At 46.1% G+C, this 22,778-nt stretch overlaps 3 protein-coding genes across 3 annotated transcripts; all 3 read right to left on the bottom strand.

The window, feature by feature from the left end:
* Positions 1-1,878: 1,878 nt before the first annotated feature.
* cUnh5orf15 (chromosome Un C5orf15 homolog) lies at positions 1,879-8,054 on the bottom strand. Its single transcript, XM_083695745.1, has 3 exons — positions 7,936-8,054; positions 5,015-5,937; positions 1,879-4,272 (listed from the first exon to the last, which is right to left on the bottom strand). The coding sequence occupies exons 1-3, from the start codon at positions 8,051-8,053 to the stop codon at positions 4,141-4,143; spliced, it is 1,173 nt and encodes a 390-aa protein (XP_083551871.1). The 5' UTR covers position 8,054; the 3' UTR covers positions 1,879-4,140.
* A 515-nt stretch (positions 8,055-8,569) lies between these two features.
* Positions 8,570-17,655, bottom strand: vdac1 (voltage-dependent anion channel 1). The gene is made up of 9 exons (XM_083695834.1): positions 17,595-17,655; positions 15,073-15,142; positions 13,980-14,029; positions 13,510-13,662; positions 12,880-12,932; positions 12,187-12,414; positions 10,597-10,747; positions 10,032-10,089; positions 8,570-9,691 (listed from the first exon to the last, which is right to left on the bottom strand). Exons 2-9 carry the CDS (start codon positions 15,137-15,139, stop codon positions 9,600-9,602), a joined length of 852 nt encoding a protein of 283 aa, XP_083551960.1. The 5' UTR covers positions 15,140-15,142; positions 17,595-17,655; the 3' UTR covers positions 8,570-9,599.
* A 473-nt stretch (positions 17,656-18,128) lies between these two features.
* LOC310823051 (uncharacterized protein) lies at positions 18,129-22,100 on the bottom strand. Its single transcript, XM_083695730.1, has 8 exons — positions 22,037-22,100; positions 21,689-21,747; positions 21,506-21,559; positions 21,165-21,374; positions 19,816-20,005; positions 19,517-19,725; positions 19,329-19,418; positions 18,129-19,247 (listed from the first exon to the last, which is right to left on the bottom strand). Exons 1-8 carry the CDS (start codon positions 22,059-22,061, stop codon positions 18,900-18,902), a joined length of 1,185 nt encoding a protein of 394 aa, XP_083551856.1. The 5' UTR covers positions 22,062-22,100; the 3' UTR covers positions 18,129-18,899.
* Positions 22,101-22,778: the final 678 nt, after the last annotated feature.

The raw sequence follows: 22,778 nt of genomic DNA, 5'->3' as shown, positions 1-22,778 counted from the left end.
CTCCCCTGCCTTTCGTTGTCATTTACCCTCTAAACCACATTTCTGCGAATCCTGGAAGTGTGTAGACTCTAGAGAGAGAGCCTCCTGGTGGAGGTGTGTAGACTCTAGAGAGAGAGCCTCCTGGTGGAGGTGTGTAGACTCTAGAGAGAGAGCCTCGTGGTGGAGGTGTGTAGACTCTAGAGAGAGAGCCTCCTGGTGGAGGTGTGTAGACTCTAGAGAGAGAGCCTCGTGGTGGAGGTGTGTAGACTCTAGAGAGAGAGCCTCGTGGTTGCTTAGGTGACCTTGCTTTTCCTTCCATGTTTCCAGCCACATGTGTATCACTGCTCATATCAACAACCAATGAGGGAGCCAGCCGACACGTCCAAACTCTCCAATCAAGACATGGATTGTACTTGTAGAAAGAGGAGAGCTGTTTGATCAAAACTATTCTTCATCAGACTTGACTATCTAACCATCCTTAATCTGGTTATCATCCTACACTTGGGGCACTGCACTACCCAGTGTTCAAGTAGGAGTGCTGCTATTCACTTGGCTGACTATCATTGTGGTTCATGTGTCTCTACTGCCCTCCAGAGGTGATATAATGTACTGCAGTTATACCTGTGCTAGAGGCCATACAGTAGGAGACTGGTGAAGGTAAAAGTAAAATCCGGAGGACAGACTTATTGTAATGCATGGAAGGCAACACAAACACAACACAAACACATGTTTGATACCATCCATTCCATTCCATGCATTACTGGTGTCTCTTCCAAGAAGACCACTCCAACCAACCCTGACTCTGTCATTCATGTCAGCTATGTCAAAGGAAGAACCATTAACGCACTTCCACACTTTGTACACAATGTGTTTTATAATGTATGCATGTATGTATGTTTATCTTCTCTCATTCAGTGGAGGCTGGTGGAGGTAGAAATTGGAGGACGTGCTCATTGCAATGCATGGAATGGACTGAGGAATGATATCAAACACAAGTCTTCTGGTAACATAAGTGTTTGATAACATTCATCATTCCATTCCATGCATTACAATGCTGGAAACAAATCCCATCAACCTCAGTTGTGTGGCTTATAAAGGATCTGGTATCTTTTATAAAGGTTCAAAATGCAATTGTGATTGTTTAATATAACCGGGACAGAATGATGCAGAACTAATCTAAATCTAATCTAATCTAAAACTAAAACCTCTAATGCTGCTATCAAAGGCAACAGGAGATGGAGGAACAGACGGCCTGGTTTCACTGAGAGGGACTTAGTGACTGACTTCTGATTCCACTCATCTTTAAGGGCCAACATCAATAAAAAAAGATACATCATTTATGATGATGGTGATGGTGATGATGATGATGTTGGTGATGATAATGATGGTGATGAAGATGATGATGATGATGATGTCCTGGCTAATCTCCTAACCTGCTGCTCCTCATCCTCACATGGCCACATACTGAACCTGGTTGAGACCAGGCTTTCATTCCTACTTGGGAAAGCCTGAGGAAAGTAGTTACGAAGGGGTGACGCCATGCCAGAAAGACTCATCTAAAGTTCTCCAGAAGAGGCGTGAGAACGTGATCTGGAGGCTACACCAGACTACCACAACATCAATGCCAGTCCTTAAAGACTCTTTCATCCCTTCTCCTCCACCTTGACACCCTTCCCCAGGTCAGGATCAGACAAAACAATGTTTGTGGTACAAATGAAGTCTAATATATAATCTGGGCAGTATAATATAAAGTAAGGTAACACTTTAACCAGGTGTAAAGCGATGTGAAGCCATATTCATTTGCACAGGAGACAGGAGATTTGATTTGTCATCGTAGATATATATATATATATATTTTCTTTTTCACAAAATGAAGCATTAGCAAGGGAGTCTGGCCAAAACGATTCATACACAATTGTGCTTTATTGACAAAATATTGTAGAATTTCTACAGTTGATTGCAAAAGCAGTGCCCATCCACCAAAGGTTATATGAAAGCGACACAATATTCCAGTTCCATGCGTGACACCTCCTTCAACCGATGCAGTAGCTAGTGTTGTTACACGCGGTCGCTGCGTCCCAACCGTCTATCTCTGCTCCTCGCTATCCACATCCTCTCTCCTAACTTCCATCTCAAAACATACTGGGAGGAGAATATCAAAAGGGGAGAACATTGGATATTCTTCGTTTTCCAATAAGTTTTTTTGAGAAGGAAGCGAGGAAGGAGAAATGCGAGGAACAGAGGAGTGATTGCTGGGACGCACCAAGTGCAACTCTTGACCGAGCTGAAATCTACCATGGCAGGGTTCCAAACCGACTCCTAGCCCCTGGGCTCTCGTGTAGATCTGATAAGGCTACTGATCAATCATCTCTTCATATCGGCATGGTGGGAATGTGCCATATTGCTTATGCAGTACCTGCAGCATCCATTGGTATCAGATCTACAGGAGTAAGGTGTAGGGGCTAAGGGTCCGTTTGGAATTCAGAACTTTTTTTTTGTCTATTTACAATGCCTCCCTCTGCGTCCTGACAAGACAGCTGAAAGTAACAGAGATTGACAAGTCCCGGAGAACGATGACTGTGGATTCTGGCTGCCACAGATATGGCATTTGAATTGAAGGCTTGTTGTGTTCGTAGCGTATATTTTTGTAGCCTATTATTCTTGCTGTAAAGCACTTTGGGACAAATGTAGAAAGCTCTATAGAAATATTATTTTGGATTGATTGATTATGGTTCTTAGAGAGTGACAGGTGCTCAATGTAGTGTAGTGTCAATGTGCGTGTTTCAGATTGGCTACGCTGCAATCTGGCTGCGCAGCGCAACAGATCATGACAACATCTGGAAAGGTGTTCATCATCTCCTAAAACCACATGAACTTCATATCAATCTGCTGTGCTGCGCAGTGCAGCCTGATCGATCCCGAACACAACCATTCTTTTTAGCCTGGCTGTCCTTAGATAAGACAGAGAGAGTTCACTGAGCCAAAGTACTGTGTTTAAGTAGTAGTGCTTACATGCACATTAGGCCACATAAAGAGAGTGCAAATTTCCAATGGAAAAGAAGGGAGGGAGGGAACATTCTTTTTTTCTTATGAAGACTGATGGATAGGTGATTCACTTACAACAAACACATTTGTCTAAGTAAGTCGCTTTGGATAAAGGCGTCTGCTAAATGCCATAAATGTAAATGTAATGTAAATGAGGGAAGGGGGAAGGGGGAAGGGAGGGAGGGAGAGTGCTCCGAGTCCACAAAATGATTCATAGGAAGTCATTGAGAACATCTCAGAGAGAAACATTTGCTGCAATGAGAGAGACTTCATCGAAGCCATACAAAAAAAAAAAGAAGAAAAAAAAGAAAACAGGACCTAGCCCTGGGATCAATGCACAGCAAAATCTGGGCACAGTGTTTACACAAACAGTTATTAACCATTAGAATGACAAATAATGGAAAAAGAAAATGACAGGCAATTGATTCAAACATCTGCCAAACCACAATATGATAGCGGGCTCTATGCATGTCAATAATCGTGTTAACTTAACGGATTTAGCATAAGAAATCACAAAACCAGTTCACATCAATGATTTCAGTATATGCTGTATATGCTTCACGTGTACGGTATGAAATTAATTTAATTTCATAGAATTCTACCACTGCATACGTTTTATGGATTGAGGGCTTCATATTTTTGGACAATACGTACCTCGCCACCGTTTCCTCCTTTCGAAACGTGTAACCTGCCATGAGCACAGAAACAAGGAGCGCAGAGACGCACCACCCCACGTTTCAAAAGGACAACAAGGTTGAAACGGACTTTAAACTTCTCCCACGTAGACCAGAATGTCAATTTCACCCAAATAAATCAAAACACTCAATGATAATGAATCATATTCAAAGAAACCTTGGACTATGAGTAAGAATACAACAAATAATAAAAATTTAAAAAAAATTATTCCATTACTCATGGACAACATTGAAAACACGAGTCGACAACAGGGACATACAGTAGTAGAGGTACCGTCAGACTCACTCCGGCCCGGCCTGGATTTCGTCCGCAGGCAAGCGGGAGTGTCTAGCTTGAAAAGAAAGCGGGCATTTCAACAACGTAGGCCGGTAGGCTGGCTCGTTCAGTCTATCACTCAGTCCCTGTTTCCTGTGACGGGGATCAGAAGATGTAATCTTGAGTCATCTTCAGGGAGGGCATGGCCTCGTTGACGTTCTGGTCCAGGCGGTGGTACTCCACGGTGCGAGAGCACAGGCCTTCCTTCCAGCGGCGACTCTGAGCCATCAGGAAGATCTACAAGGAGAGTGGGAGGGAGGGAGGGAGGGAGAAAGAGAAATCAGTTTGACCTCTGTATATTCTTTGCTGACTCTCTCAGTAACTGAGCTATCAGGATGATACCCAGAGGAGAGGAAAGAGGGGCATTCATACAGTTCCCATGCTAATAATGTCGGCTATCACTGTGATAACAAAAACAAGCCATAAACTGTTATCATGTCACTGATGAAAACCAACCCCTTGTAACAGGGCACAACATGTTCAGCACTATGGAGATTAGTTAGCCTATAGGAATACAGAATCAGACCTGGGTTTAAATGGTATTTTAACACACACACACACACACACACACACACGGCAGGCCCAAGCCAACACTCAAAGGTATTTGAGAAAACTTCTACCACTATTCTCTGTGTGTAGAGAACAGACCCGTCTATCTTCCACCGTAGATTGAAGACCTGTCCCTCCTAACGACGTCTTCACCCCCCCCCCCCCCCCCCCCCCCCGTGCAGTACAGTTTCTCTACTGTAAATAAATTAAAAACATTATTTATTTTTTTAAACTTCCTTTCTTCTAGCATTGTGACTGCCAATAGCTCCTGGTCCTAGCATAGATAGCTTTTTCTTATGATGACTGATGGATAGATGATTCACTCACTTAGACAAATGTATTTGTTGTAAGTCGCTTTGGATAAAGGCGTCTGCAAAATGCCATGAATGTAAATGTAATGTAATGTACAGGTGTGTTTCCCCTGGCTCACCTTCCTCTTGTTGTGGTAGGTGATGTAGACAATGGCCACCAGGAAAGCCAGGATCACCAGGTGGAAGAAGAAGTGGGAGTCTTCGTCTTGGGTGGTGGTATAGATGGCCGTGTCCTTCAGACGCACCTGTATCTTCTCAACGTCCTTGGCCGTGTCGCCTCCGAACGCATCCTCGCCGTCGTCGTCGTCGTCCCCCCCAAAGCCGTCCCCGCCAAAGGACTTCTGCTCGTTCTCGAAGCCTAGGTTGTCACGGTTACCGAGAGGCGGACCCAGGTCCTCGTCGTACTCGGTGTCTTCGTAGTTATCCGGGTCGGTCTGGGAGTCTGGCTCGTCGTCCGGGTTCTGTCCGGGCGAGGTCCTCTCTTCGTCTGGGTCCTGGGCCGCGCTGGCGGGCTTGGGGGCGTCGAGGGTGGTATTAGCCTCCTGGGGGGTGGTATTAGCCTCCTGGGGGGTGGTAGTAGCCTCCTGGGGGGTGGGCTCAGCAGGTACCGGGGCTTCTTTGGCTTTGGTGGTAGTAGTGGTCGGAGCTGTGGGCTTGGCGGCCGTTGGTCCGACCCTTGATTCTGTCAGAACCACTGGGGCGGACGTGTTCTTGGCGTCCGCTGTCCCATCTTGATCGACAGCCGAGTTCCCGATAACGATCGGCTCGTCATCCTTACCAACCTTTGTGGGTGGTGTCTGAACAAGTGTTGTAGCGTCCTTGTCAGGTGCGTCCTCCATGGCTGTGGTACCATGGTCAATGGGCGTGGTGGCGTTCTTGTCTTGGGATGGAGTTATCTCCGCAGCCTCAGTCTTGGGAGGCGTGGCACGACCTGCCTCCGCTTCCTCGTTGTTGTCTGGTGTACCATCGCTGACGGGTGTGAATGTGACTGTACCAACACCCTCCCCAGGCTGTATGTCTGGTGAGCCTCCTCCTGCCGTGGCTGAAAACAACAGAGGATCGGAGGAATTAGCAGTTGGGAACAACCTTCACAAAGCGGCACTCTCTGAAAACACTGTTCAAGTGGAGTTTAACTGTTTTGTCGCTGGGATTTCCAAATGAGGTGCAAGTCAAGGTGGAAATAAGGATGTTATTGTGATCTGATTTAATCGTCTTGTCTTACAAGCATCATATAATCTCTTATCCATCTTTTTTTTTTTTTTTTTTTTTTTTAAGAACCGCCAGTATCTCAGGCATCCACATGCTGGTTTAACAGAAGGGCTACATACATGGGGGCGGTCCATACATGGGGGCGGTACATACATGGGGGCGGTCAGGCATCCAGCGACAGGACCGTTTGTTCCAGCTAGCCTGGCCTAACTCCATCTCATGCTTCTGGCCAGTTCTCAATCAATGACACTATTGAACCAGAGTCAGCGTGATTTCACTCCCAGGGGAACATCTACAGGCGTTGACTAACAGAGTTGTGGGTTAGGATGGGCGGGGCAGATCGGAGGAACATGGAGGCCTGAAGTTAGAGGTCCCCACAAAGAAAGGTACTATTCATTCCTATGTGGGCTACTGCCAGCATGCATACTGAGTAATAAGGAAATCTTTGTCACAAAAAAATTGCATTACTGTGTGTAGGTAAACATACTCCTGCAATAAAATCCATCGGCCTAAATGACATGTAGTCTACATACGTTTGCAATGAATTCACAAGTGACATATAAATATGGTGTGATAACATAGCCCGAACAGACCCTCTTGATACATACACTGCATCATTATAAAACTAGCTTACGTCTAAGTTGTGTTGGGGGAGAGAGAGAGAGAGAGAGAGAGAGAGACACACACACACACACACACGTCAATAATAGGACAGTGCTCTCTAAACAGGTTAAACTCCAGTGGGGTGACACGTCAACACCCTTTCTCTTAGCAACTAGAGACACTGTGGAACAGCTGACTCCTCTGGGCTTCTCACCCTCTGGATGAGCTTCTGTTGACAATGCCAAGATTAGATTTCATCTCTAGCAGAGAACACTGTTATGGATACCATCTGAACCTGGTCTGTTCTTAGCTTGAATATAAGGTTCAATGTTTCAAAATAGGTTTGCTAGTTGAGGCAACAAGGCTGGCCTCTCAGTGTTATAAATCAGGGTCATATCAAATGTGCTGAAATCTGATATTTTCCAGGAAATGCAGCTACAGGGGTCCAATCAGTGTTATTAAGATGTGCAAGGCATTCACTATTAACAGACTGTTTCATATAAGCTGCAGGCTATTCGTTTAACGGCTAAATTATAGGTGTAACAATCATCAAACGAAGCTTATACGGCCTCAAAAGCTGTTCTATGGCTCTTCTTCTTCTAGTGAACTTTCCCAAGCTTCAAGAGAACCGTGCGTTCATTTGGCTGACAGGATGCTTATTACTTCAAATATACGACCAGAACACCTGGAGTGGGGGGGGGTACTCACACCTGGAGTGGGGGGGGGGGGGTACTCACACCTGGAGGGGGGGGGGTACTCACACCTGGAGTGGGGGGGGGGGGGGGGGGGGGGTACTCACACCTGGAGGGGGGGGGGGGGGGTACTCACACCTGGAGGGGGGGGGGGTACTCACACCTGAACCTTTAAAAAAGGAAAAAGAAGAAGACAGCAGAGTACTAGTAGACTCCCCCACCCCCCAAGGCACATAGCTAGCTAGCCTTCTAGCTAACTGTGGCTAACGTCAAATCACTCGTACTCGCTCGCAAGGACATTTAGACATCATTCATGACAACTAGGCAGGTCTGTCGGATTGTAGAATGACCTGCTTGTCAGGTTTCTGCCAGCCGTCCGTCGGTTGCTGCGCCTCACCTGGCTGTTGACTTTGGCAAGCTACACTGGTCATAAGATCAATCGTTAGCACAGCAATTAGCTAGATGGCTAGCTGCCTTCTAAAAACAATTAACTTAAGCGTGATTCACCTAAATGTACTGGTAAACGTTAAACCTACCGTTTTGGACTTCCACCGGAGCTGAAAGACAGCTGCGAGAGAGTAGTTGAAGCAGTAAAAACACGGCGAATACACAGTCAGTTTTCCAGCTTCGCCCCATCTTCCTGCACGGCGCCATCTTGCTGCGTGACTGGGAACGGGGCGTGGCTTGGTTCAAACGTAAAGCGAGGTGTCTGACGAACAGTTGCTCCATTGTATCTGACACCTCTGTGTGTGTGTGTGTGTGTGTGTGTGTGTGTGTGTGTGTGTGTGTGTGTGTGTGTGTGTGTGTGTGTGTGTGTGTGTGTGTGTGTGTGTGTGTGTGTGTGTGTGTGTGTGTGTGTGTGTGTGTGTGTGTGTGTGTGTGTGTGTGTGTGTGTGTGTGTGTGTGTGTGTGTGTGTGTGTGTGTGTGTGTGTGTGTGTGTGTGTGTGTGTGTGTGTGTGTCATATACCTAGCATAAATACATCTTCAAATATATATGAAACAACTTCAACTTATGAAGTTGTAAGTCTATTTCTAGTTTAGACACTGGAAAACGCGCTGCTGGTGTATTTATGGATACGACATGGACAAGTATGACTGGATTTGCTGCATCCTGTTTGGGTGTGTAGTTCACTGATCACATGGTGATTATGTCAATAAAACCGCAAATACATGATCAAGATGTTCTTCTTTATTTTAATTTCAGGGAGTAACAATACTGTCAAGTACACCGAGTTCTGTTTCCAACACAAAAATTGGAAGACTACCTTTCCTTGTAAAATGCATTCATTCTGTTTTTTCCAAAGCTTTGTATTAAGAGGGTTGAAGAGTGCGCAGGACAGATTACCTTCCCCTTTACTTAGGAACAGTTGACAGGTTTGCCTTAATTCTTCACAGGCGGGTTTAAGAATACGAGACCATCGGTAAAATAATATTTTGCTATATGTAACAAAAGACATAATTCACACCAAATGCACAGACATAGACAAGTGAGACGAAACACTGAATTTACGCAACAGAGTTTAGTGCCTCTCTCTCCCTTTCTGAGAGTTACTGCTGCTTGACATGTAGGACAACTAAACCACCATCATCCTATAATATAATTATATCTTAATTAGACAGACACTGCCCTTCTTCATGGAGGGGTAGAATGTGGAAAGACTCTCCAGTGTTACGAGGAATAGTTCACGTTAGCCAAGGAATGTTGTGACCCAGTACGGCACCAGTGATTTGTGACATGCAACTACACCACCACCGTGTGGACAGTCAACTGAACTGCATGTTTACCAAAAACAAGCAATGCCTGTGTGTGTTTCATTCAACATATTTTCCATTATCGCGCATTGTGGGGGGGAAAAAAAGGAGAAATCATTTAAAGCGTTTACATGATTGTAGTGACATCAAAATGCAATAGACCATAACAGAAAGATGTTGTAACAGCTATATGTTTCCTTTTTAACATTATTTTTTGTTGTTAATCTTCCTGTGTGTTTTTTTTCTCCAAATATGGCCCTGTATTCCAAAATATTTTACCTCAAGTGGTCCTTTAAAAGTGTCAGAGATCAACTGTAGCGTGATTTGACCGTCTGCCGCCTCACCTCAACCACATTAGCACATCTACAGGGGAAACACCAGGTTGTGAGGGGTAGCTATTCAATAAAATATTTGGAGGTTTGGGGTTTGTGTTCCATGACTTCCTTCCTATGCCTCAAACTCCAGGCCCAGGCCAAGCTTGTGGCCGCCGGCGTTGATGTTCTTCCCGTCCAGGAGAGCGGAGAGGGTCAGCTTGATGCCTGGGCACACAGGGAGGGACAGGGAGAGGACTCGGTAAACACACTGGGACCGTGTTGTTGTGGAGTGTGATTTTGTCTGATACAAAAACCAGGGTTCAACCTGGTCACATAACTGAATACATCAGGGGAGGCTGGTGGAGGTAGAAATCGGAGGACGGGCTCATTGTAATGCATGGAATGAGGAATGGTATCAAACACGTGTGTGACAGACACACTCCACTACTGGTCGGTCATATACTGATATTACTGGTCGCACGCCCACTGTGAAGTAGGTGATTTAGCTCATAAATGAAGTTCCATAAGACTTTACCAGGTTTAGGACCGCGGCTAGAGAGCTCACCTGGCTTCAGAGTCTGAGTGTATCCCAGGCCCACGAGGCTGGAGTTGTTTACTTTGGCCTGTAGGAGGAAAACATACAGAAATGAGTTCACGAGACGCCAAACATCTATAGTTTAATTCAGTGTGTTCAAATAAAACAGTGTTTCTGGAGCATCATTGCAAGCTCTAAAAGCTGGTTTCCAGAACAGAGATTTGGCCAAGTGGAGGCTGGTGAAGGTAGAAATCGGAGGACGGGCCCGTTGTAATGCATGGAACGGAATAAGGAATGGTATCAAACACACGTGTTGGACACCATTCCTTATTCCGTTCCATACATCACAACGTCCCTGTCCTCCGATTTCTACCTCCGCCAGCCTCCCCTGGATAAAGCCTACTCCTAGACTTAACGATATCGACCTTACAGGATCTCCATGGAAAGTACGATTTAGTCCGGGATTAGCGTTCAAATCTGGGACTAGGAAACGACCCATTAGGAGCCTATGACTAATCTGCGTCACTCTCCGCACTTATCAGGAGTCCATGACCTCCCTGATCCACGCTAACGCCTAAGGGCCAGGAGCTCTCACCGAGAAGGCAGCGTCTGCATCGATCTGGTACTTGGCTGCTATGCCAAAGCGGGTGTTGCTGTTGCCGGCGGTCCAGGCCAGGTTCACCGCCGTCTCCAGCTGTTCGTTCACCTTCTGGTAGATGGAGCCGCCAAACTCTGTGCCATCATTTCTGTCGGGACACAACACGTGTGTTTAGGCATCAGGACGAGGGTGTGTGTACAACATAGAGGATGACGGAAAACATGGCTGTGTTTCCAAGTGGTGGGCATTGGTGTACACGCATGTATTGACAATGTAGTTATGTATTGACAACGTCCCTGTCCATTTTCAAATATTCATGACATACCTGCCGATCATACATACAGTGCATCCTTCTTAGGCATCATCATTATGTGGCTTGGCAGAGTGTGTGAATTCAACTGTGTTCCTATTGTGTTGTGTTGTATTGTATTATGCAACAGTATCTGTGCTACAGAAAAGGATTGTGTTGTGCAACACTAAACCATTGTGTTTTCTAAGAGAGAGAGAGAAGAGTGTGAGTAAGAATGTCATCATATGGCATACAGCACCCTCCCCTGTATCCCAGGACGACGACAACAGACAATGAACTTGTTGAAATGTGCAAGGGTTAGGGTTAGGGTTATGACCCAAACCCACTCACTCCATCGAGCCTGTACCTGCTCCGTAGTGCATCCTGCTCCTCTGTGGCTCAGTGGGTAGAGCATGGCACTAACAATGCTTAAAGTTGTGGGTTCGATTCCCGCTGGGACCATATATACTGGAAAATGTACGCACCTCACTGCAATGCAAGTCCCTTTGGATAAAAGCGTCAGCTAAACGGCGTATATTAATCTAGCACGCAACGAGCAGGATGTCTACAGGGATTAAGAGTCAAATCTGAGGACTGACCAGCCTCAACCAAAACAAACGGTCAAAGGAGGCGTCAGACAACAGCAGGAGACGGGCCACTGGCTTACCGCGCTCCTGCACTCTAACCTGACCAATCCCATCACGCCGGAATAGAGAGAGACAGAAATAACCACCTTAAATAACCCAGGAGGCCGAGACAGACACACAGAGAGAGACAGACACACAGAGAGAGACAGACACACAGTGAGAGACGAGGGACACGAGGGACCAGAGACCCAGAGTGTAAAACAAAGGTCAGCTGTCAGCCCGAGACACCAATACCTCAGTTCCCATAGCAACCCTACAGGCCCAGACACTAACACCTCACTGACTGCTAGTTCCCATAGCTCAACCGTACAGGCCCAGACACTAACACCTCACTGACTGCTAGTTCCCATAGCTCAACCGTACAGGCCCAGACACTAACTGCTAGTTCCCATGGCTCAGCCTACACTTCATTTACTGGTAGTTCTAAGCAGCTGAGGGGGGGGGGGGGGTAGAGCCGCCCCAAATCAACCTCCAGGATTGCCATTGGCCAACATTTTCTACTGAGACCTATTCCAGCCGAAAGGTTCAACAGAGAAATGTAAAACCTCGCTGCACGGTCAGCGTACGCTGACGTTAAACGCTGTTCACGGTAAACGGCTCTCATTAACCAGGTTAAAAAACGGCCGTCTTCATCAACTTCAACTTCCTTACACGTTCGTGTGGAGCTGGAACTCGTCGGTCTTGTATCCCACGGCGAAGTTGCTCTGGGTGACGCGGTTCTTGCCGGCCTCGAAGGTCATCTGGTAGCCGGCGAGCCACCCCTCGTACCCCACGACGGCGGCGCCGTGCACGGCGGTCCCGTTGATGTCGTAGTCCACGTCCACGCCCAGGTTGATGTGCTCACGCTTGTAGCCGGACTTGACCTTGCCGCTCTTCTTGCTGGAAGGAGAGAAGACCGTGAGGACGGTGGAGGGTGGAGGGTGAGGGGACACTTACAGTCGGCCATGTTGGAATAGGTTTATGTAAGTGCATCCTCCCTTGCTTCCTTCCTTCCTTCCTTCCTTGAGGTCATAACTGATCAAACGTGATTGGATTGGTCAAAGCAAGCTGTTCATGTCTTTGGTTTCACCATCATTTAATTTAGATCAGTGACTGACAAGGAAGGAAGGAAGGAAGGAGGGATGTGTTGCTAATGGCGACATCACGGTGACAGCATGACTAAGCTACTGTTACTAATTACATTCAGCCCCCAAACCAATAAGGTTTAATCATATAATTAATGTCATTAATGTCAATCAATTATAACTGGTAATTGGGAATAGATTATGTCCCCACTGCTCCGATTGAATGTCTGATTATTTGAATAATCACTCCTTACCAAGTGTTCATAATAATAATAATTACCCAGTGTTTGGCGAGAAGGAGGAATCAAACGTAAGTTTAAGTCCCTTGGCCAACTGAAGACAGATAAAGACAGAGAGAGAGAGAGGGGGGGGGGGGAGAGAGAGAGGGGAGGGGGGAGAGAGAGAGAGGGGGAGAGAGAGAGGGGAGGGGGGAGAGAGAGAGGGGAGGGGAGAGAGAGGGGAGGGGGGAGAGAGAGAGAGGGGGGGAGAGAGAGAGGGGAGGGGGGAGAGAGAGAGGGGAGGGGGGAGAGAGAGGGGAGGGGGGAGAGAGAGAGAGGGGGGGAGAGAGAGAGAGAGAGAGAGAGAAAGAAAGAGAAAGAGAGAGAGGGGGAGAGAGAGGGAGAGAGAGAGAGGGGGGGGAGAGAGAGAGGGGAGGGGGGAGAGAGAGAGGGGAGGGGGGGGAGAGAGAGGGGAGGGGGGGGAGAGAGAGAGAGGAAGATAATAAAGCTGGATGCATAATCAAAAGGATGGATAATCAACTGACTTCATGGAGTGACTCCATCAGCCACAGAGAGGCTAGACTGGCACGTGAGTAACCACACAGAAATAGGAGAAATAGAATTGACATAGAAATAACACTCAGAAACACGCAGAAATGAAGAGGATAAAGTGTGTTCCTGTGAGGACGGACCTTGTCCTCCAGAGTGATCTCGGTTCCCAGGGTGTTGTCGGTGTTCCACTTCTCCGTGAAGGTCAGCCCGTGCTCCGCGCACTTGTACTTGGTCTCCAGGGCGCCCGCCACCTTGCTGGTCTCCGTGTTGGCAGAGCCTGTGCTGGTGAACTCCTGGGGTCAGACAGAGGTCAAAGGTGAAACACTGTATGATCACCGCGAAGAGCCGACTAGCACTAGGGTGTTAAGAGTCAGGATGGTTTGAGGATCACACGGTCGTTTTGAAAATTACCACAAATAAGTGTGGTTTTGGATGTAAAGTATGTATGTATTTATTTGATGATCTCCCCCAAAAATATGACAGTATTGTTCTCCTTTGCAATAAGAGAAACCCCTCTAAGTGAGACTGATGGAAATTCAAACATGGCGCAGGTCTTTAAACAGTTCTCTCTTATAGGGGAGAGAACCTGCAGTCACCAATGACAACTCACCAGCCCATTCTCTGACTTCGTTTTCAAGTCCAGCTTGATGAGACCAAAGCCTGGAAGATAAGAAATATGAAATCAAAATGTTTGTATAAAAAAAAAAAAAAAATGACTGTAGAAATGACTGATTGGTTGATGCTCCATTCATTTGACATGATGATTGAAACCCCTTTTCACAAAACGTGCAAAGTCTCTAGGACATCAGCACACTGTTCAATAAGTCTCTAGGACATCAGCACACTGTTCAATAAGTCCCTTTCCTAGAAACACCAGTCTATGGCCCCTGCATTAAAACCATTTTAGAACATTGATAGATGGAGTGTATACTGTAGTATTGATTTGATGTTGATTCTATGAGAGTACATAACTCCTGTCAGACACGGTTCAGAGAGCTCCTGCAGTTTCCTGCAGGGGGGGGGTCAAATGTTACATGAACATTGCAGATAGAAATGTAATTTATAGAGCTGACATGATTCCCTACTCTACGAGTTACATTTCTGACACAGTATATTTCTATCTGCGCATTCCACAACGCTGTGCCCTGGCGAACGCAGCCCTGATTCCACCCTCACCTGGGGTGGGGCTGTGATGACTAACCCTCAGTGCTATTCAAGAACTACTACTACTACAAATACTACTAATTATGCTGCTGCTGCTACTACTACTACTACGTCTTATGCTGCTACTACTGCTGCTACTACTATTACTACTTATGCTGCAACTACTACTGCTACTTATGCTGCTGCTGCTGCAACTACTACTGCTACTACTAAAGTAGTACTCCTACTACTGATGCTACAGTACTACTACTAGTAACGCTGCACCTTCTACTACTATTACTACTACTACTACTACTACTATTACTATTACTACTACTACACTAAGCCCCTAGCCTGTGGATCTGAAAGGATTTGATAAGCAGTCTATAAGTAATATGGTAATTGCTCCACCTAGCAATCTGATAGGCTTAACCTACACAATCCTTGCAGATCGACTTGAGCAGCTACGGGGTACGGGGTACGGGGTAGGGGGTACGGGGTAGGAGCTGATTTGTAATTCAGCAGCTGTTGAAATGGTGTGAGTTCTGCTCAGCGCTCACCGTATCCCTTGGTGAAGACATCCTTGGCGGACTTGCCAAGGTCAACGTAGGTAGGAGGAACAGCCATTATCTGTAAGAGAGCACAGAGAGAGCCTTGCATTAGTCACTGCTAAGCACAAACCTCTGGAGAGAGAGACAGCAATGACATACAGTAACATGCATAAACCCTGAGCACGGTCACAGGCAGATGCTGACACTTCCAGACAGGCTGGGGAGGGAAGGGATGGGGAGGGAAGGGATGGGGAGGGAAGGGATGGGGAGGGGAGGGATGGGGAGGGAAGGGAAGGGATGGGGAGGGGAGGGATGGGGAGGGGAGGGCTGGGGAGGGATGGGATGGGGAGGGAAGGGATGGGGAGGGAAGGGATGGGGAGGGGAGGGGAGGGATGGGCTGGGGAGGGATGGGGAGGGGAGGGCTGGGGAGGGAAGGGGAGGGCAGGGCTGGGGAGGGAAGGGATGGGGAGGGAAGGGATGGGGAGGGAAGGGCTGGGGAGGGAGGGGAGGGCTGGGGGGTGGGGAGGCGCAGTGCTGGAGGGGGGGGGGGGGAGGGAGTGGTGGAGGTAATTGATGGATGAGGTGGGTGGGGAGGCGCAGTGCTGGAGGGGGGGGGGGGGGGGGGGGAGGACATGCACAGCGCTCTGCACACATCTGACTGACTAGAGCAGAGGATGGACTAACCCCTTCGCTCTGACTCATCAGAAACAGAGTGATCAGCTTGCCTGGCTAGGAGGCTTCACAACGGCAGCCGAACCTGATATATGGGACAGACGGACTGAAAGCCAAAGCGAATGCTGAACTCAAAGGATCAAATTGAGGATTAGGATAGATGCGTTTTTAGCATTACCTAGATGTCCCAATTTCCTCCTAAGCGAACAGGGTGGGGAGAGTCAGGGCGGGGTAGACTGTCGTGATGAGCAACAAGGAAAGAATGCAGACTACTCACAGGTGAAGTGAGGCTACCATGCCATTATACCTGCCCTTCACACACGTGTCCACAAGCCAACATGTTGCAGATGTAATGCTCGTGTAACATGTATGCGTTTTAAACAGGACGGAGGTAGGACAGAGAATATGTAGTGGTACACGTCAACTAATCTACACAATTCAAGTCCCCAAGAGAAACCTTGCCCCTCCCCTCCCCTCCCCTCCTCAGAGGACATGCCTCAGAGATGCAATCACTTCCGTTTGTTGAACACTGCTTGTCTCCTCATTGGAGGGTTTGTGAACAGGACTCCACCTTCTGCAATGAAGTGTGGTTTGAGACACTCATTATTACACAACACTCTTGTTTCACCACATTCTGGCGTTCTGCAATACGAGCCTTCCCAAGCCCACAAGCTGAAGGACGGTCTCCCCATGGACCAACCAGCACTCTCAAAGGACCACTGGGAGAGGGAAAGGAAATATAGTATGTCTCTCTAATACTCCCTCTCATTCTCCCTCTCCCCCCCCCCCCATCCTCTCTCTTCCCCCCCCCCCTCTCTCTCTCTTCCCCCCCCCCTGCTGTCACACAGGAAGGAGTTGGGAACCCCTTTGAGACTGAGGAGCATTTGGCAACAAGCAGCAATGTCAGAGGGGCCTCGAGGAATGTACCCTAGCTAGCTCGTAACACTAGGGTCAAGGAAAGTCACACAATGTCCTCCCCTTGTCCCTCTGGGAGATAGTACCCCAATCCTCATCATTCCACTCCACAGTCAAAGCAAAACGGTGGTCATAAAAGCTGAACTGAATAGAAATATTAAGGGATCATTTAATCATGATGATGGAAGATTCAGTTTCTGTCAGAGATAGGCCTAAGCCTGCGGCAGAGGGCATCCCGTGGTACAGTGATCAATAACCATCACTTCTCATGTACTGCAGTCATGCAGAATATAAGCACATTTTGCCAGACCGTGAAACAGTTCGTTATTCTGAGATAGCTACAAGGTTACACGCACTGCATCTGTCAAACTGGTGGGTTTCCCTCATGCACGTGTAGAAATTGTACACCAATGTTTCTATGATGAGCCCTAGCCTAACTGGCGATCAGAAACCTGTGCTACCTGGCGAACAGCCGCTCTGGCTGCTTGGTGATGCCCGACCGGTTACGAAACAAGGTGCCCTGGCTGTCAGAAGAAGCATCACTGCCCTGCACGTCCTCCGCTAGCTAGCTACATAGCTTAGCAAGCTAAGTGGCCAGCCAGCCAAGGGGACACTGCATTCAACAACCAGTCTGTTTGTAATCAAATGGCAGCGCTGAACGGTAGTTAATCTCATGTAATTCTAAATAATTGCTGACCACACGGACAAATGACCGCCCGCACGGCATTAGGCATTTGAGGCCTTGCTCACGTAGGCTAGCTGACTGCATTGCTGCACGCCGCGGATGAGCATCAATGTCCCCCGTCCAGAGCTGACTCTCTAGCTTGCCTCCGGTACTGACTGCGCCAAGGTTTAGATTGCCTATCTGAATTTTCTTGAGATCAATGTCCATTAGATAGCAACAGTGATATAATCATTTCATACAGTATTACATTTCAACATACCTCTGTCAGTGCTTTCCAGTCCTGCTTGGGAAAGATCCTGTCAACTGGACAAAGGGAGGGGTAAGAGGAGGGGCCAGGGCGTAAAATACGCAGGCATGGGATCACGTAAGCGTGTGAAAAGAGGAGACACGCCTCTTGCATTAACTCCAGTAACGCATGCGCAGTTTGCCTTTCAGTCCCGCATATCGCATCCCTGGTAACCGCGCCGCCGTTAACACCCGACTGGGGATCAGCTTTTCCCATTTTACCGCGAATCTCAACCCGTATGGGTTTAGCGGCCAAACCGTCCTTGGGCCGACAGTAGTCGCAGGAATGTCGCATCAGGGTTGCTACAGTGTGCCCGTGTGTGTGTGTGTGTGACATTGAGCGTTCATAGTCGACCTCTGTAGCGTACACAGTAGCGTCTCCAGCAAATCCTTGATGTTTTACCAAGAGAGATACACAAATAGCTTGTAAACAGGTAAACATTGTCATCCCTTCCAAGAAAACAATAAAGCAAATGTCTCAACCAAAAAATACGTTTATTTTGCAATGAGGTGATATGGATTTGATGACATAACTTAATCCAAAATGATATTAGTGTTTCAACTTCAGGAATTAGATTGAAATGCAGTGCAGTGCATACATATGTACACGAAACGCCTCAACAGGTCAATTAAAACTAAATCATATTTTCAGACTTTTTGAACGAAGTAGTCAACCAAAGGAGTTGCTGCTATACGTCTTTGCGGAAGCCATCAAAATAAACACAATCCTCAAATTTATCAAGGCGACCTGTTGAGATGCCTGCCTCTGTCCAAGCCGTATGAAGCCTGTACAGAAGTAGAAGAGGAAAGCACAGTCGCAAAGTTACTCATTGTTGCTGTGTTTTTCCTTGGTCAAGACATCAATGTGGCTTCTAAAACGACATGACAGTGTTATGGTGCTTATTATGAGAACATTTTCATTTAATACTTGTAATGGATTATGATAAAAACCTAATGATGTTTAATGGATTCTGTTTTGTTTGCCTCCTCCATCTTCAACCCAGACAGACCAGACCTGGACATCCTAACGTCTTCAGCTCCAATCCTCCCAGTCGTTTTTGCTTTCTTTGTTTCTTTGAACATTTATCTCCCATGGTTACAACAGAAATAATATGCATAGTAGCACTCGTTGATAGCAGTTATGGGTGAAGATCCTAACTGATGTGTATACGTGTAGAAGTAGTTTATAGAAAGACTATTAATATTAATAATCTACAGTTGCACACTGCTTCAAATATCAACACAACTCAGAAGGTTTTGCACAGAAACAAGGTCAAATTTATTTGGTCATGTTCTCGTTGGTGTGAGTGAAGATGAAGACCAAGTCGTCATCGGAGGCAATAAGCTCCAGCAGCCTCTCTAGCTCTTCATCGATATCCTCATCCTCAGCGATGAGAGCAGACAGCGTGGTCTCAGAGACGGCTTTCTCCACAGATATGTCCCTGGCAGTGGTGGTCAGTTTGTGCCTGTAGTCAGCCTCGGTCTTGGAGGTCGATGCCTGTGTGTCTTTCTTAGAGACTGCAGCATTGTCATCATAAGGAGTGGACATATCAGGGACGCCAGGAAGCTGCCATTCTACCTGGGGCTCATCCACGCTCCGCACCAGGGAGGTCTGGGAGAGGGAGGCCTGTCAGGAGAGAGAGAAGGAGAGCAAGGTTGCAGCCAGAGGGGCAGGGTTCAGGGTCAGGGGTCATGGTCAGGGACTCACCTGGGCAGATGGTTTACTCAGCAGAGAATCTGGCGTTAGGAGAATCTCCATCACTGGAGTCGTGACCATTCTAGGGCTCCTTGTTGTTGGCTGTCAGGGATAGTAACAACGCCCATGAGAACACAGTAATATACAGTAAACTTGGAGAGATGTTTGACATGTTATAGTAGAGATTATGATTGTCTTACGGTTCCTTGTCCAGTGTCTTCATCCAAGTATTCTTTTGGTGGTGGTGTACAGGGTTCAGGAGTTTGAGTTTTTGTCAACACTTGTTCCTTAGTTCGGTCTTTTCCTTTCCTCACAGTCCTTTTCCCATTTTCCTTCGTCCTTTTATTCTTAAATTGTATTTTACCTTTCCTCTCATCATTGCCTCTGGAGAGAGGCCTTGGGTCAGTACCTGTGAAAGATATTCCAAAAAATAAGCTTTTTAGTGAAGCTTTTGAATTATATGTGATATTAAAACCAATAGATCCCTCAGAGATCTTACTGTTTTTAGAGTTGGTAGGATCGTTGGCAGAGCCGTCATATTTCCTGCTGCCTTCCTTGGAATGGGCAGACTTTTTCTGCCATTTTCCTCCACAGCATGTTAACAAAGACAGCAGCTGAAAAATTGCCAGTGCTGAAGAGGTAGCCTTCTTTTTCCTGGTCTTGCTGGTCGCCTTAGGTGTGAGTTTCTCCTTAGGGGAGACCCTCGCGTCACTTTGTGACTGACCCATGATTGACCCAAATACTGATAAAACAAGAGATAACTTCGACCACACTGTCTTCAGTATGAGTATGTGGACACAACCAGAGCTTGTGTGAAAGACACCTGTACTGAACCTTGACATAAGTAGGACTATTGCATTATTGCATCATCATAACTTGTGTTCAACCCAGTTTAGGTGTCATTATGACATCATCAGGTTTGTCTTGCCCTGTAAAGATTCTGGTGCAATACATGTTTTGAGTTTTTCTTTTTTTTTTTAAATCAATTAATGGTAATTAATAAATCAATTAGTAACATTAACCTCCTACTTATCTGCCTAACTTAACACAAATATTGGTGGGGTCACAATTAAAGGAGTGTATAGATGAGGTATACATTATAGGGTGATACAGTATATGACAGGATGAGGTCTATAGATCATTACTGAAAGATTAGATCCTATCCTGATGCTTAGTTTCTTGTGTCTCATTTTAATAAATGAATGAATGAATACTATTAATGATTGCTAATGATAGATCAGTAACTGTTTTAACCAGTTGGTAAAGTGCAGCCATTGCATACAAGGTTGCAGCTTGACACACCAGGATAAATAAACCTTATGAGCATTTTTAAGTGCATTTGTAAAGCATAACTGTCTTACAGATAGAGGAGTTGGGATACAATATTACAACAATTTATTAAAATATTTATTTATTTAAACCTGATACGGCTATTGATGATAAATGCGGTTACAGTAATGATTTGTTATGAGTAAATAAAGCACTACTGCCACCTGCTGGTCTGGAGGTTTGATGATTCTCAGGTCAGGAGAATTTTAAGATCCATCTACAGGTATACTTCTACTTAAGGCAGAAAGCACTGTACTTAAATGCATATTTTTGGTACTTTTAGGAGTGCTATGTGCTAAATATCTGCCTGCCTGCTGTGGGTTTCGAGCAGGACAGAGACCAGTACAACTTAGCCTTTCTGCACTCCCCACTCGGCTGTAAACAGATGAAACAGAAGCTGTGCTTGCAGCCGGCACAGGACACATATTTACATCCAGAGGTGTGCATTAGCAAACTGTGGCACTTTGGGCAGGCTCGGAACTCTGGACAGCCCAGAACACGACTCTTGGGGTCTGTTACCTGGTCACAGGTAAGAAGAGTGGCCACCATGTGGCAGGACTGGTTTTTGCAGTGTCCAGAAATGACCTCACAAGGGTTTTGCCAGGGGGATAAGCAGGACCAGCAGAATCTCAGAGCGTTGGGACACTGGGGACACTGGGCAACCTGACTGGGGTCTCCGACTCCGTCTCGGCCCAGGAGTCGGTTCAGGATGGAGGAACAATATAGACACTGAGGTACAAAGAATTGGAGGGTTAAAAAGCTGTTGCATGTAAAGGTTCAGTTAACTCTGGTTGTCCAATGTAGCCAATCATGATCAATCTCAGTGACTGTCTCTTTTTTCATCATATTTTCATGTTTACCCTTTTGTTGAGATCAGGCTGCTCCACCTGTCTTTTTTCACCCATTTGAGCCACCTAGAGACAATATAGTATGTGATTAATGAGGGGAGATGGGGCCTGTATCCTTTAAATATGACGTGTGTGTGTACGTGCGTGTGTGAGAGAGAGAGAGACACATTAATCATATAAAGCTGTTGTGCTCACTTCGTTTTTTTTCTGGCAATTTGGGTAAGCTACTTCCTTATGGACCCCACTTTTTCCTGCTGAGGAGAGGCCATGAATTAGTGAATGATTTAAACCTATCATTTAATTTCAATTGAAATCTAAGCTACAGCCGTATGTCAGCAAAGAGAAACCGAAACTAAATACTAGTGTAAACGTCTTTTTTTTCGACCAACAACCACTAAATTATTGGTATAATCGAAAATACTATAAGCTACTGAGGCAATTCTGTGTCATCGATAAACAAATTATTTGTATTACAATGTAAGACACGTAAATAAACAATCAGTCAATCACTATATACACTGAGAAACCTTCGTAGCAACAAACCTGTGCTCCCTATTTTCGATCCCATTTCGGTCGTCTATGACCTTGAGCCGGTTTTTCGGGCAGATTCACTTGACTTCTCCGTACACTCCTCTTGACTATGACAGCTCTTGATATCTTTATGGCGATATGGTGATAGGACGTGTCACAAGAGAGTGCTAGTGTGGTTGGAAAGTCCCAAATAGTCCCTCATGCAGGTACCGTTCATTATACTACACAACAAATAATTTACAGTAGCTGTGTTAAAAGTGTTTAAAATTAAAGCGTAAACTATACTTACATATCATTTGCTGAATAAATAGTCTGAATAATATTTTCTGGAAAGTCTTTAATGCACACAAATAAGGAAACATTTGAAAACAAAAAACTAATAAGTCAAGTAAACTCTAGACATTACAAGCAATAACACATTATTACCAATGTTGCTGTGTTGTTTCGCAGCATACAGACAAGCTAAAGGTTTAATAGGCACCCAAAGCTATGAATATAGCTTCAAATACTGAACAGGCAGCCAGGTATATTTGTCTAGAGCTGTGGAATCTTCTGTGTCTTCGGGATTGGCTGAGTAAAATTCCTTCTGAATTTTTTCCTTGAACGAAGTGTGATTTGTTACTTACTTTGTCAGTTTTTGGTAGAATAAGTGGGATTGGTTAGTCTGTCAGTTTCTGGCTAATATCTGTCTAATTTCTGTTAAAAAGATTATGATGACTGATGGATAGATGATTCCCTCACTTAGACATATCAC

The sequence above is a fragment of the Argentina silus genome, assembly GCF_951799395.1.
Source record: "Argentina silus genome assembly, chromosome: 2".
NCBI classification, from domain to species: Eukaryota; Metazoa; Chordata; class Actinopteri; order Argentiniformes; family Argentinidae; genus Argentina; species Argentina silus.
The sequence above is the reverse complement of the archived record's forward strand: the minus strand, read 5'-3'. Positions and strand labels throughout refer to the sequence as shown.

Bases quoted from the DNA above. Each gene is read 5' to 3' on its own strand.
- vdac1 (XM_083695834.1), bottom strand. From the start codon at position 15,139: ATGGCTGTTCCTCCTACCTACGTTGACCTTGGCAAGTCCGCCAAGGAT. The intron at 13,663-13,979 runs GTGAGTTGTCAT...GTCTGACCCCAG, and splicing joins CGAAGTCAGAGAATGGGCTG to GAGTTCACCAGCACAGGCTC. The intron at 12,415-12,879 runs GTAATTATTATT...CTCTCCTTCCAG, and splicing joins TCCTTCTCGCCAAACACTGG to CAAGAAGAGCGGCAAGGTCA.
- LOC310823051 (XM_083695730.1), bottom strand. From the start codon at position 22,061: ATGGGATCGAAAATAGGGAGCACAG. The intron at 19,419-19,516 runs GTAAGACAATCA...TATCCCTGACAG, and splicing joins AAGACACTGGACAAGGAACC to CCAACAACAAGGAGCCCTAG. The intron at 19,248-19,328 runs GTGAGTCCCTGA...CTCTCCTGACAG, and splicing joins TGAGTAAACCATCTGCCCAG to GCCTCCCTCTCCCAGACCTC.
- cUnh5orf15 (XM_083695745.1), bottom strand. From the start codon at position 8,053: ATGGCGCCGTGCAGGAAGATGGGGCGAAGCTGGAAAACTGACTGTGTA. The intron at 5,938-7,935 runs GTAGGTTTAACG...TGTTGTTTTCAG, and splicing joins TCCGGTGGAAGTCCAAAACG to CCACGGCAGGAGGAGGCTCA. The intron at 4,273-5,014 runs GTGAGCCAGGGG...CTCTCCTTGTAG, and splicing joins CCTACCACAACAAGAGGAAG to ATCTTCCTGATGGCTCAGAG.